The sequence below is a fragment of the Arachis stenosperma genome, chromosome 5 (genome assembly GCF_014773155.1).
Source record: "Arachis stenosperma cultivar V10309 chromosome 5, arast.V10309.gnm1.PFL2, whole genome shotgun sequence".
Taxonomy (NCBI): Eukaryota; Viridiplantae; Streptophyta; class Magnoliopsida; order Fabales; family Fabaceae; genus Arachis; species Arachis stenosperma.
This window is the reverse complement of record NC_080381.1, coordinates 94,944,695-94,957,277: the sequence shown is the minus strand read 5'-3', so window position 1 is coordinate 94,957,277 and position 12,583 is coordinate 94,944,695. Positions and strand designations below refer to the sequence as shown.

The following is a 12,583-nucleotide window of genomic DNA, read 5'->3' as shown; positions in this document are numbered from 1 at the left end:
ACAGATTGGCATGGCTGAGATCTTTTCTACTAAAGGTAAGAAGTGGAGAAGAAGCCTCAAGATCACCATGCCAAAAATGGTTGCAATCCAACTCGGTCAGAGAAGAAGATCCCTGTGGTATGGCTCGTTTCTACTTTTTGTTCATCCATCACAGAAGGTAGCTACTGTAGCTACGTGGAGGAGGAAGCAGAAATGGAGAAGTTAGAGCTGTCAAGGATCAAGTGTTCATCAAGGGTTAGAAATCCTTCTTGGGGACCAAGTTAAGATGGAAGGCTCAGATTGATGAAGCTTGATGAGAAGGGATGAGAGAGAGGTAATTGCATGTTGGTTTTGCTTTCGATTTCCTCTCTCTTCTCTCTGTCCGAACCGGTTTTGGTGTTGAAGAAGAAGAAGTTGGCTCGGTTGAACCGTTTCAACCTTGGAAGCTTCCCCTTCTATAATAAGGGTGAACGACCAAGGCTTGAGACAAGGAGAGTAAGCACATAATTCTCACAGCTACCCAAGCTAACAGAAGTTCTTCTCCTTCAATGTGTTTCATTTTGTACTTTCCTTAGTTTTGTCTGTCTTAAGTCTCATGCTGAAAAAGGCAAACAGTGTGAGGTTTGTAAGAAAAAGCTAGTGAGCGAAAAAAGGCAGAGTGTACAAAATTAAAGAAAAAGACATAGATGTCTTAGAGGTCCTCTGTACATCTGTGTTGTGTATCATGATTCTGTGAAAATCCCCTTGCAAGTTGGGTTAGCACTTAGCAGTTGAAAGCTTAGTAGGTGACCAAGTCAAGTTCAGGTTTGGGGATAGATTCTGGACTTGTCCCAGATAGATAGGGTAGTTCCTAGGGAGAATTGGTGCCTGTAATATGCATGATTATAGTGAAATTCCATCGTTATTGTGATGGAGACTGGATGTAGGCTGCATTGCACTTAGCAGCTGAACCAGGATACTTCTTGGTGTGATTCTCTCTCCCTCTTCTACTCCATTTCTGATTCTATTACATAGGAGACAAAATTGAAAAATATCTCCTGACTGGTTACGAGACAAAAAGAAAATGTCTCTCACTACAAGAAAAAAGGTCTATGGCAATGCTTTTTTCTTGCCACGCTTTAAAAGCGTGGCCAAAAGTGGTCAATGGCCACACTTTTATGACGGTGGCGATAGATTAGATATTTGGCCACCTTTTTTCTTGCTACGCTTGAAAAGCGTGGTGAAAGGGGTCTACGGCCACGCTTTTTTTAGGGTGACAATTGATTCGAGATTTGGCCACCCTTTGTTTTGCCACGCTTAAAAAGCGTAGCCATAAGGAGAAACAGGCACGCTTTTAAAGCGTGGCAATAGAGTTTTGTTATTGTGACATTTTAAAAACGTGTCCGTTTCCTATGATTTTTTTGGTATGCTTTAAAAGCGTGGCCAAAAAGGTTTTAATTTTTTTTTTTCGAAAAGGTTATAATTACACACCTCTTTGAAACTCTATCTCTTTCCTTCGAAGCCTACAACTCTTCCAACATTTTGTATTCACCCTTAAAAAAAACCCTAAACCCTTTGCAATCCAGAGAATATTGCCACTTTTCATTTCACAAACCCTAACCTAACACCCACCGTACTCCCCCCCTTTCCCCTCACAAGAGCACCGTAGCCCCACTCCCCATTTTCCCCTCTCGAGGAAGGAGATGCTGCCTTGCTACCAGCTCCGTCGAAGACCAGTCCGCCGCCGGTGTCGAGTTAAACCCGGGAGAGAGTGTATGCGACGATGAGAGAGGAAGAGCTATCACCAAAAGCGTCGCCGCCGCTGGAAGAGCTTCGCTCTTCGCCATTGCCGAGGAGGGGAAAGAGGAGCTGCTCCCGTTGCACCAGTCACCGTCCTACTTCCTGGTTGCTGATGAGGGAGCCGCGAGAATCGTTGCCGTCGGGGAAGAGGGGGACACGCGAGAGGGAGCCGTCAGTTTGGTCGTCGTCGCAGCTGTTGAGTAAATATTCCTTGCAGGTAACTAATATTCTTTCGATCACCATTGAAGAGTTTTTTGAAGAATAGTTCTTCTAATTATGCTTTGTTTGATCTTGTTCCAAGTTGGGAATTAGCTTTAGCCTTGAAAGAAGCCAAAGCTAGGTTTGATTAAGCTGGTGTTAAACTAATTACAGTTGGTGTTGGTGGCTCCAGTAAAGCCCGCATGCTTGCTGAGCGAGTAATTTCTTTCTCTTGCTTTGTTTCTTCAATGTTTTTGTTGTAAAGTATATGCTTAGATACATAACTAAATATAAAACAAGATAAGTCATTCACTTTTAGTAAAGATTCAATTTGGTTCTTGAAATTGCATGTGTTTATCTTAGTCTCTGAAATTTCAAAAGTATCAATATATTTTTGAAGGTACACTTTTAGGAACTAAATTGAACCATTACTCTTTTCTTTTTTGCTCTTTTTTGGTTATGTTGCGAGGGACAACCTTGAGGGTTTGATTATGTTGGTAACAATAGATGGTAATTTTCGTAAGGGTTTATAGATGGTAATTGTCACGCTTATCAAACTTATTTTCAATTATTTGGTCAAATATTTGAAGGATTCCTATTATTGTTCCATATCTGTTTTTCCATGCACATTTTTTGGCCTCTTGATGTCAAAACTGACATGTTCTGTTTGACTTGATATTTTGGTATGTTAAGTTTCCATTTCCAATGGATTGTCTCTATGCTAATCGTGAGCGCAAGGTAACATATATTGGCTCACTTATAATTAGTTTTTGGCCGGTTCATCATTTTTCCTTTAGCAGTGATCATGGATGAAACTCCTTTCCTGTCATGGCAAAGCGTTGCTCATGCATCATATTTGAATCCTTGTTCTGCAATTAGCTTACTGTTAATTTTTCAGTCAACTTCTATGAGAATTAGTTGCAAGGTTTTGAAAGATGAATGTAGTTAGGTTCTATTAGGCTATTGGCTCATCTATGAGCAATATATTTCCAACTTTTATTCATTACGTAATTCTTCGAATTTACTACGTATGTTAGTTGCTAGTCTATATATCATCTTATCAACAGAAATATGTGGTCTATATTTTGTCTTCACTTTCGTGTGTTTCACATATCTTATGTGCTATCTCATGGTTGTTTTTTTATTTTATTACAGCCTGCTCCAGAATATTTAAATAGGAAAAGTTTGGAGGGAAAGACAATTGTGGAGAAATTAGATAGCTTAATTGAGCTGACTTTTTTGCATCTTGAGTCCTGTCAAAGCAGTGGCCGGTTGTTTGAGGTATTTTTCAGACATTACATATATTTGCTTTGATTAGTTTGTATTATATACTTAACTTATATGTTTATTAAATTCTTAACTACGTATTTGATGTTCTAGTGAGATCATTTCAAAGGACTATTTTGAATTCCTACAAGTCAAAATTCACCCAGGTACACTCTCTCTCTCTCTCTCTCTCTCTCTCTCTCTTAATTTGGTAATACTTTGTGAAATATGTTATCAATGCCTTTATTTTGTTTCAGTTTGTGATGTTCTATGCATGTGCACTTGATCGTGAAGATTGTGGGGAGAAGTTCGCCATGGTTCTTGTTCATTTTTTTCTGTTTCCTTTTTTCCATTCTTGTGCCATATCCTGTTTTTACACTACAAGAAAAATACCCATTCAGCCACACTTTTTTAAGCTACATTTGAAAAGCGTATCCTATTCTATGAATAGGCTACGCTTTTTTCCGTGTTGCCTTTTTATAAGAGAAAAGGATACACAATTGTGGCATCATTTAAAAAGTATAGCCTTAGGTATTATAGAAATCACTTCCAAAGCGTAGCCGTAGGTTGATATCTATAGGTTCACTTTTCGTATCAAAGGAGACGCTTTTAGAGAGTAGCCTATTTGTTAAGTTTTGGGTGCATTTTAAAAGTGATGCCTAATGTATCTAGTGCAAAAAAATTTAACACAACTCACAAACACTTAGTAATTTTTTGTTTCCTTTTCTCCCTCACTTACCCTCTTTGCGTGGTGCCCTAACCTAGAATCAGAACCCATCTCACCTCTCTCTTCTCTCGCCACTCTGTCCCTTAAGCCCATCGCCAGCTCCTCAAGCTTTGGTCACCCCCTCAAGCTCGTCGCCGCTCAAGCTTTGGTCGCCCCGTCAAGCTCGTCGCTGCCTCAAGCTCTGTCGCCCCCTCAAGCTCGTCACGGCCTCAAGCTCTGTCGCCGCCTCAAGCTCGTCGCTGCCTCAAGCTCACGTCGCCACCTTAAGCACGTCACCGCCTCGAGCTCGCGTCGCCGCTTCAAGCTCATCGCCGACTCGAGCTCACGTCGCCGCTTCAAGCTCATCGCCGCTCAAGCTCTGTCGCGCTCTGTCATAGTTCGTAAGCTCGCCTTTCTGCTTCAGCCATCAACGCTTCCTCGGCCCCGAGTCTGGGTTTAGGGTTTCAGCTTCGGCTCGGGTCTTCCATCAACGCTTGCTTCGTCTCTCTACCTATGTGAGTTTCTTCTTCAGCCCTGTTATTCCTCTTTCAATTTTATTGTTGTAAATTATTAGTACATCTTGAATTTATTGCTCAAAGTTGAGTTTGTTGCTAAAATTATGATTTAGCTAATGTTAATCTGCTGTAAATCATATTTGGAGAATTGAAGTTTTTTTGTTGCTTCCTGAAAGTTATCATAGTTTAAGTTTTTGTTGCTGCCTGAAAGTTATCATAGTTATCATAGCTGAATTTGTTGCTAGAATTCTAGAAGTAGAATTTGTTGTCAGCTGTAAGTTGAATTTGATGCTGAACATATCATAAATGTGGTTGTTGCTGGAAGTAGAATTTGTTGCTGGATAATTGAGTTGAGTTGAATCAGTGTTTTTAAATGGCGGTTATGGCGGCGCCATAACGGTATGGCGTGGCGGGTTTTGACCCTGCCGCCATTTACTCGGTGCCGCGATGGGGTTATAACGGGGGGCGCCATGGCGGCCGCAATTGCGGTGGCGCCATGGCGGGACGCAATCTGCATGGCGGAAATAGCGGGGTTTCTCAGGTTTTTCAAAAAAATTTGAGGGTGGCTTGGGTAATTTAATAAACCTAAGTCAGATCCCACTAACCACTAACCCTAATTTTCAGCCCCTCATTCAAAAACTACCTCCTTTGCCTCTTCAAAAAAATCCCTCTCTTCGTCTCTGTTCTCTCATCCCTGCGACCCAGATTTCTTCACCACGCTGCCATCGCCGCCGCCCATCTAGCCGCCCGTCGCGCCGCCCGTCGCGCCGCCTGACGCGCCGCTCGTCTCTGTTCTCTCATCACTGCTGCTCATCACCTGTTCATCACTGCTGGTTCGTACGTGTTTCATCTTCTCTGCTCCTGTTTTTTTTCTTTTCTCTCTTCCCTGCTGCCCCTTCTTTATCAATAATCAGTGTTAAACTTCTCTTCTTCCATTTTTTTCCATTCAGTATACTATGTCCACTTCTAGACAAGCCCTTAATTCTAATGCCCCTACCCCTGCCTCTGCTGGTCCTACTGTTGGTGCTGCTCCTGTTGATGTTTATTTGCTAAATTTGCTACTCTATTTGCTATATTAATTGGATGTTTTATGACTAGAAAGTTGCTTATATAGATAGATTTTATAGTTTATTATATTTGCAATTTTCTGCATGTTTTTTTGTACATATATGTGTATTTTTTAGGTAATCCGCCATTTCCGCCATTTTCCGCAACGCCATCCGCTATAACTTTATGGCGGATTTTTGGCTCACCGCCATGAGCCGCCATCCGCAATCAAAAACTATGAGTTGAATTTGTTACTGATCCTTGTTGTTGTTGTGTTGAATTTGTTCTGATTAGGGGAGGTTCTGTGATTATTTGTTTTTTAGTTAAGAAGCATCATGTTCTATTTTTAATTTGTTTTTGGTTTTGATGTTTCCCAATTATTTTCGTGATCTTTGTTTCAGGAAAGTGCCATGAATGGCAGGCAGAAGGTTGAGAAAAAAGGTTTAATATGTTACTCCTCTTGATTTTGAAGGTCTTTGATCCCAATTTCTTCAACTTTTTGTAAATTAAGCATTCATTTCCTGCTTCCGTCATGTTAAGCTATGTTTAATTGTTTTGTGCTTATCATGTTAAGCTGTGTTTGATTGTTTTGTAGTGTTACTTGATGTATATATCTCCTCACTGTTATAAATTCTTTCATTGATAATATTTTAAGTTCTTGCTTTCTTATCATCTTGTACTTTGTTCAAGAGTTGTTGCAGTTGTGAGCTCTTGAGATTGTTCCAGATTATCGAATTCTTTCTGTTGACGACCTAGCAGATCAAATAGCCGAGGTTCTCAACTTTTTTGGGTGAATAAGTTCAAGCTTAATTTGTAATTGATTTCCATTTAATGACATAAAGAAAATTAGTTTACACCAATTTCCATTAGGCTTTGAATATTGGCAGTTGTTCATTTTGAGAAGGCAATCTCACCCCAATATTCTTTTTGTCTACAGTTTTAGTGCAGTAATGTGCATGGGAGTAGCTGCCGGGGCTTACATTCTTACCTTATTTGCTGTAAGTTATTATGTTGGTGCTATGCAGCCTCTCCCCTTTTTAAATTACATTAGAGTTTCAATGATGGATCGTTCAATTTTTCTAATATTTTTATGTTTACAATAGATGAAGGTTTTGTCAGCCTCTCCCCTTCTTGTTTTGTCAGCTAAGGTTTCTCATTTGGCGTCTGCTGTTACGAAAACATATCTTTTACTCTGGTTTGTTTGCTTTTCTAATTTCGATTCCCCTTGTTTATGAAGGGATACACTGGTGACAAAGAGAATTTGGGAAAATGCGAACAGGTGTGTACTAATTTGTTATAGCCGTATCATTATTTATGATAGCTAATTTAGTGTAAATCTAAGTACTCAGAATTATATAGGATACTGTTTGTAGGCTCCATAACTAGGATCCGTCTACCAGCATTTGATTTCTTAGACCCTTTACTTACTTTAAAATCTGATAGGGAGTTGGGAGGAATGGTGGAGAAATGAAGTAGAGAAGAGAGGAAACTTATTTTAAGGGGGAAAAAAAAGAAAGTTTAACATTAATGATAGGTATATTTCAGGGCTAAGGTTATCTTTGGATTGAATGCTCTTGCTGGAAGAACATTACAATCTGGTTCTGCAGTTGGACCATGGAACTCTTCCAATGCCGAATCTTTTATCTGTTATACTATAAGGAAGAATTACAGCATTGCTGGTTGGGAATTTGGTAAGTTTATGCTCCCTGATTACATATATGCCAAAGTAGCAAGCATCAGTGTAATTGATTCAATAAGACTAAAATTAAAAAATAGTGGTTTTAAGACTCATTATCTTTGCCACATAGCAGGATTTCACATTTAGTTTCTAACACAAACATTGCAAGTATTTCAAGTTCTTTTTGCGAAACGAAAATAACATGTCTCTCTTGATAGAATTAATAGTTTAAATGAATTCCTTCTTGCTTGTGCAGGCAATGAATTGTGCGGGAGTGGAGTTGGAGCAAATGTTTCTGCAAATCAATATGCTTCTGATATTGCTGCATTAAGAAACATATTTCATGATGTATATAGAGGGATCAGGCATAAGCCACTGATCATTGCTCCCGGTGGCTTCTATGATGCAAACTGGTTCCAGGAATTTGTAAACAAATATGGTAAATCTGTTGATGTGGTATCTCACTATATATATAACCTTGGAGTAGGTATCATCCACCAAAAAGGAATACTACTGTTATAATATTTGACAAATGCTTATGAATTTCGGTTATAACAAAAGCTACTACTTTATCTTACATACAGGAGTTGATGAGCACCTAATTGAAAGAATTCTTGATCCATCATATCTTGATGGAGTGGCTAGCACATTCAGTGGCCTCAAAAACATACTTCAAAAATCAGCAACCAAAGCAAAAGCATGGGTTGGTGAGGTAGGAGGGGCTTACAACAATGGCCACCATCTTGTGTCTGATGCATTTGTTTACAGCTTCTGGTTAGTTTAACTAACTCACCTTGAATTTTTTTTATTATTTTTTATTTTTTTTGTCATTGGAATGTCAACTGTTTATGACACCAGAACATACTGCAGACAGAGTTTGGTTGGAGGAAACTATGGTTTACTAAACACTTCTACTTTTGTGCCAAATCCAGATTATTATAGGTACCAAATATTAAATTTCATAGTTGAAGGATGTGCAGCATGTTATTGTGGACTATCTCATTTTAGCTTTCAAGTGTCATTATTACAGAAAAATATATTGTGTGCTCATTTTACAAACTCGCACATACCTTTCTACCATTGGTTGAGGGTGTAGACTTATCATATGCAGATCACACATTCTATCCAATGGTGAAAAGATGTGTTTTGTTTCGATATATAAAATAAAAATGAGTACAAATTATACATTCCTTCTTTGTGAGCTGATATATCCAACTTGTGTTCTGACATATATAGATGTTTACTTCATTAGTTGCTTGCCAGATCCGCAAGATCCGCAATTGGATTCAAGTAGGATAGTCTTTTAAAGCTTACTGACACTCGTGCTTCTAACAATAAGATGACACTGATGCACTATCTTTGCAAGGTATAATAACAATTGCACTAAAGGAATATATCATTTGATCACTTACCTTCTTTCCATTTTTCTATTTTGGCTCTAGGTTCTAGCTGATAGGTCACCTGGACTGCTTGACTTCCACTTAGACCTTGTAAGCCTGGAAGCTGCGACTAAGGTGATGATTTATGCTTGGTTGGTAAAAGAAAATTATTCAACTGCTAATTGCTAATTTGGTTGGTTTATTGGTTCTGTTTCACTTTGTTCCCCTGTAAAACTGAGCACATATCTCCTCCTCTGACTTCTTGCAATGATATGTGTGTCACTTCCGTTTGTTTGTGGCTAAAAATTGTTTGTGCAATTCTGGTTATTGTATTTCTGATTTTGTGCACTTCTGTTTGCTATGGCTGAAAGTTATATTGCTATTTTTGGCTCTTTTCTTTTCACCATGAACTAGAAGAAACATGGGATGACTTGGTATATATGAATTTTTCCCTATTTCTTTATTCATCTGCCGATAAAAAGCAAATAATACTAGCTATGGTTATAGACTTATAGTATTAGTATTTTCAAATTAAAGTTATTAGTTTTAATTTAAAAAAATGTTACAACAGCAGATATAGTATGTATAACATGATAATAATATATTAAAATTTTAGTTTTTAGGTGCTAGTCCTAATCATGTTCTATATGTTGCTGTTGCATGTAGTAGTAGTAGTTGGAGGAGTAATAATTCAAGATTAGCTTGTGTAGGAGAGTTCAACTTTTCAAATGTGAAGAGAATAGGGAAACTTTGTGGCAACAGTTCTGATTTTGGCATTGTGGAAATAGGCAGGGGATTTTTGTCTAACTGCTAGGGTGATGATTTTTTAAATTATAGCTCTTTATCTTATGGTTTATAGCTTATACTTTTTTGATCTTTGAATTCTAATTTTGGATTTGTGAAACAGTACTATGCATTGGTGAAACTTGTACATGGTACAGAAAGGATTAATGATATTAGTCATTGATAGTTTTCAGTCTAGTTTTTTAATTTTTATAATCGCGAATGTCATTATAAATATTTTTCTAATTACTTTTCTATATAATTATGCAGGATAATATTGAGGATGATGATAATGAAGATTAAGTTGATTATTATTGTGGTTTATTGGATAAGATAGAGTAGTGTTGGAAATGGATGCATGTATAGTTGACTAATGACTTTTATTAGAAGATACTTATGTAGGATATAATATTTTAGTTTTTTATAGAGTATTAGTAGTAAATTCTAAGTGATATTATAGTTATTTTGATATGGCTATGTTTATTTTAATGAGATGTATGAATATTTAAAATTAACATTATTCTAGTACTTTTGGATCATTATTATAAATATATTTTGGTTACAGATAATTTTTATTATTTAAAAAAGTTATTTAGTATAATTATGTATTTATTTTTATTTTATAATATTTAACTCATTTAATTAAAAAATGCAGAATTATTATATATATACATATATATATATAATAAAATAATAATAATAACGGACCTAAGGCTATATTTATATACAGTAGCTATAGTATGAAAAAAAAATGAGGGACCTAAGGCTACACTTATAAAAAGTAGCCATGGAATATAACGTGGCTACGCTTGACAGGTAATGCAATAGTGTTGAAAAGCATAGCCTATTCTAGTAAGAATTGAAGCTGAAAAGCGTAGTCTTTGGTCTTGCACAACATCACTTGAAAAACGTAGCCTATTCCCAAACGCCAAAAACGTAGTCCTTGGTGCAGAAAAGCGTAGCCTTTGAGAATAGGCAATGGCCGAATAGGAATCACCCCAAAAAACGTAGCCGTAGCCCAAAAAGCGTAGCCGTAGCCTAAGGCATCATTTTTTTCCACTTTTGGCTACAGTTTTCAAGTGTACCTGAATGGGTGTTTTTCTTGTAGTGTTGGTTTCTGTGGAGTACTCAAAATGTGTAGATATTGCTGGGACAACTCCTAATGGATGTAATGAAATACCAACTTGTCCAGTTTGCCTCGGTAGGCTGCATATGCTTTTGCTGTGGCTTTGTGTGTGTTGCTTCATTCATTATGTTTTTAGAGGATGGAAATAATCTTGTGAAATGATGTTTTATATGATTTATGTTTCTAGTTTGTTCTTTGAATGATTGAGAGATTGGACCCGGATAGAAGTGGAATACTCACTACACTTTGCGATCACTCCTTTCAATGCCCTTATGTTTCAAAGTGGACATACTTGTCTTGCTAGGTAAGCAGGTTTTTCATTCCTTCAATTCTTGTTTCCACTTTGTATTGAAGTTCTTATTTTGGCTGGTTTAGGCAATTCTATTGTCACAAAATGTTACTTTCTGAAAAATCTCAAGAAGGAAGCACCTTGCTATATGCCTTCTACATCTCGGCATGTATGATTTTGGAAAGAGTGACCTCATATGAACATAAAGTTTCAACACTACTTTTGCAGTTTGATTGTTCTGTTTGTATTTGCTATTATTATATGGGAATTTCTGGTACCAACAGCTGTTTCTGGTTTTATTGGAAGTGACATGAAAGGATTATAATGTTGCCTGATAATTATTTCTGAAGGGCTTATGATCATAATAAAAAATTAAAAATTAGTTATGACTAGTATTATTTCAAGTCTTACTATTTAATTTTGTTGAACTTAATTTATGAAGACTTAGATGTGTAATATTATTCTGATTTAGAGAGGGTATAATTTATGTGCTGAGATTTTAAACACTAACTTTTAATATAATTTTTATTAAATTTATATATTTATTTTGTTTATTCTGTTGCATTATATTTTAAGTAGAAATCTCAATTCAAATCACCTTGAGGAGGAACATTTGGACAAAAAATTTATAGGCATCAAGATTTGTGTATATCTTATATATATGTATACCTTTTTGATGCAATAATATTATTGATGATGTGTGATTGAACTCGAATTCTCTTTGTGCCATTGTTGTTGTAGTATTATGAATCTTTGCTGGCAGAGGCACAAAGCAAAGTGGACAGGTCTGTCTCTGAAGCAGTGGAGAAAGCTGTAACTTCTGGATTGCAGGACATGCAAGATAAACTAGAAAATAGTACATAAGAGAGAAATGGTGTTGCGGAGGTGAGGAAGGAAGTTTAAGGGCTAAAGGAAGGAGGAACAGCAAGGTTTAAGCTGTATTGTTCCTGTATTTTTCTTTAGTTTTTAGTTTTGGAATTTGAACTCGAGATTTATTTTGTATTTGAACATTAGTTTTTTAATGTTTAAAACAATTATAGTAAAAATTATGTCACTAATGACTGTTTGATTTGTCTTGTAATAAAAATTGCATACTATATTTATAGGTTTGATAATAAAAAAAAGGGTTGAGAATTTCTATTGTGCAACGATGAAGATTAAGCTAGAAAAAGAATTTTTTTTTAATTTGACAAGGCTTTCACCACACTTTGTAAGCGTGGCCATATCTTGCTGTTGCCACGCTTTGAAAAAGCGTGGCCATATCTCACTGTCGCCACGCTTTTAAAGCGTGGCCATATCTCACGTATGGTCACACTTTAAAAGCGTGGCTATATTTCCCACATACGGCCACGCTTTTAAGCGTTGCAATATGTAAAAAGCGTGGCAAAAAAAGCGTGGCGATAGCTCACCAAAAGCGTGGCGATAGAGCAATCGCCACGCTAGCCGTCGTGACCCTTTTAAAAGCCTGGCGGTAGCTCAAAAAGTGTGGCGAAAAGCTATCGCCACGTTTTTTTCAGCTTTTTGCCATGCTTTAAAAGCGTGACAAGAGACGTATTTTCTTGTAGTGTCTTGACTAGTTACGAGACAAAAAGAAGAAAAATCTCCTGAAGTTATTTCAAAGGGCAGAAAGTAACACTCAGCAAAAAAGGGCTAAGATTCAACCATCCATTCTCTTAGCCACTGACTACCATCAATTGGTATCAGAGCTTGGTCACAAAGAGATCAAGCTTTGTAGCTTGGAGAAAAGATCCTGATGGCAGATAATAGTGGCTCAAACCTGGTGGCCTATACTTTGACAGAAGGGCAGTCAAGCAATAGACCTCCTCTCTTTAATGGAA

At 37.1% G+C, this 12,583-nt stretch overlaps 1 protein-coding gene across 22 annotated transcripts; it reads left to right on the top strand.

Moving 5' to 3' along the window:
- Nucleotides 1-1,489: 1,489 nt before the first annotated feature.
- On the top strand, nt 1,490-11,729 carry LOC130982254 (heparanase-like protein 3). 22 transcript variants are annotated; one of them, XM_057906185.1, is made up of 19 exons: nt 1,490-1,975; nt 2,060-2,174; nt 3,112-3,237; nt 3,337-3,389; nt 3,480-4,443; nt 5,892-5,962; nt 6,192-6,280; nt 6,428-6,488; nt 6,594-6,638; nt 6,728-6,769; nt 7,025-7,181; nt 7,425-7,655; nt 7,753-7,942; nt 8,039-8,110; nt 8,432-8,534; nt 8,611-8,682; nt 9,601-10,531; nt 10,644-10,760; nt 11,487-11,729. In XM_057906185.1, coding segments are annotated over exons 8-14 (714 nt in total). In that variant the 5' UTR covers nt 1,490-1,975; nt 2,060-2,174; nt 3,112-3,237; nt 3,337-3,389; nt 3,480-4,443; nt 5,892-5,962; nt 6,192-6,280; nt 6,428-6,440; the 3' UTR covers nt 8,040-8,110; nt 8,432-8,534; nt 8,611-8,682; nt 9,601-10,531; nt 10,644-10,760; nt 11,487-11,729. The 22 variants fall into 22 exon arrangements, with proteins under 22 accessions (XP_057762168.1, XP_057762166.1, XP_057762167.1 ...); XM_057906183.1 differs by having other exon boundaries at nt 8,421-8,534; XM_057906184.1 differs by having other exon boundaries at nt 8,027-8,110.
- Nucleotides 11,730-12,583: the final 854 nt, after the last annotated feature.

What these genes read in the sequence shown, in the direction of transcription:
- LOC130982254 (XM_057906174.1), top strand. Translation starts at nt 6,441, where the DNA reads ATGTGCATGGGAGTAGCTGCCGGGGCTTACATTCTTACCTTATTTGCT. An exon ending in ACATTCTTACCTTATTTGCT is followed by an intron (nt 6,489 to 6,593) that starts GTAAGTTATTAT and finishes TGTTTACAATAG; the next exon opens with ATGAAGGTTTTGTCAGCCTC. An exon ending in TTCTTGTTTTGTCAGCTAAG is followed by an intron (nt 6,639 to 6,727) that starts GTTTCTCATTTG and finishes TTGTTTATGAAG; the next exon opens with GGATACACTGGTGACAAAGA.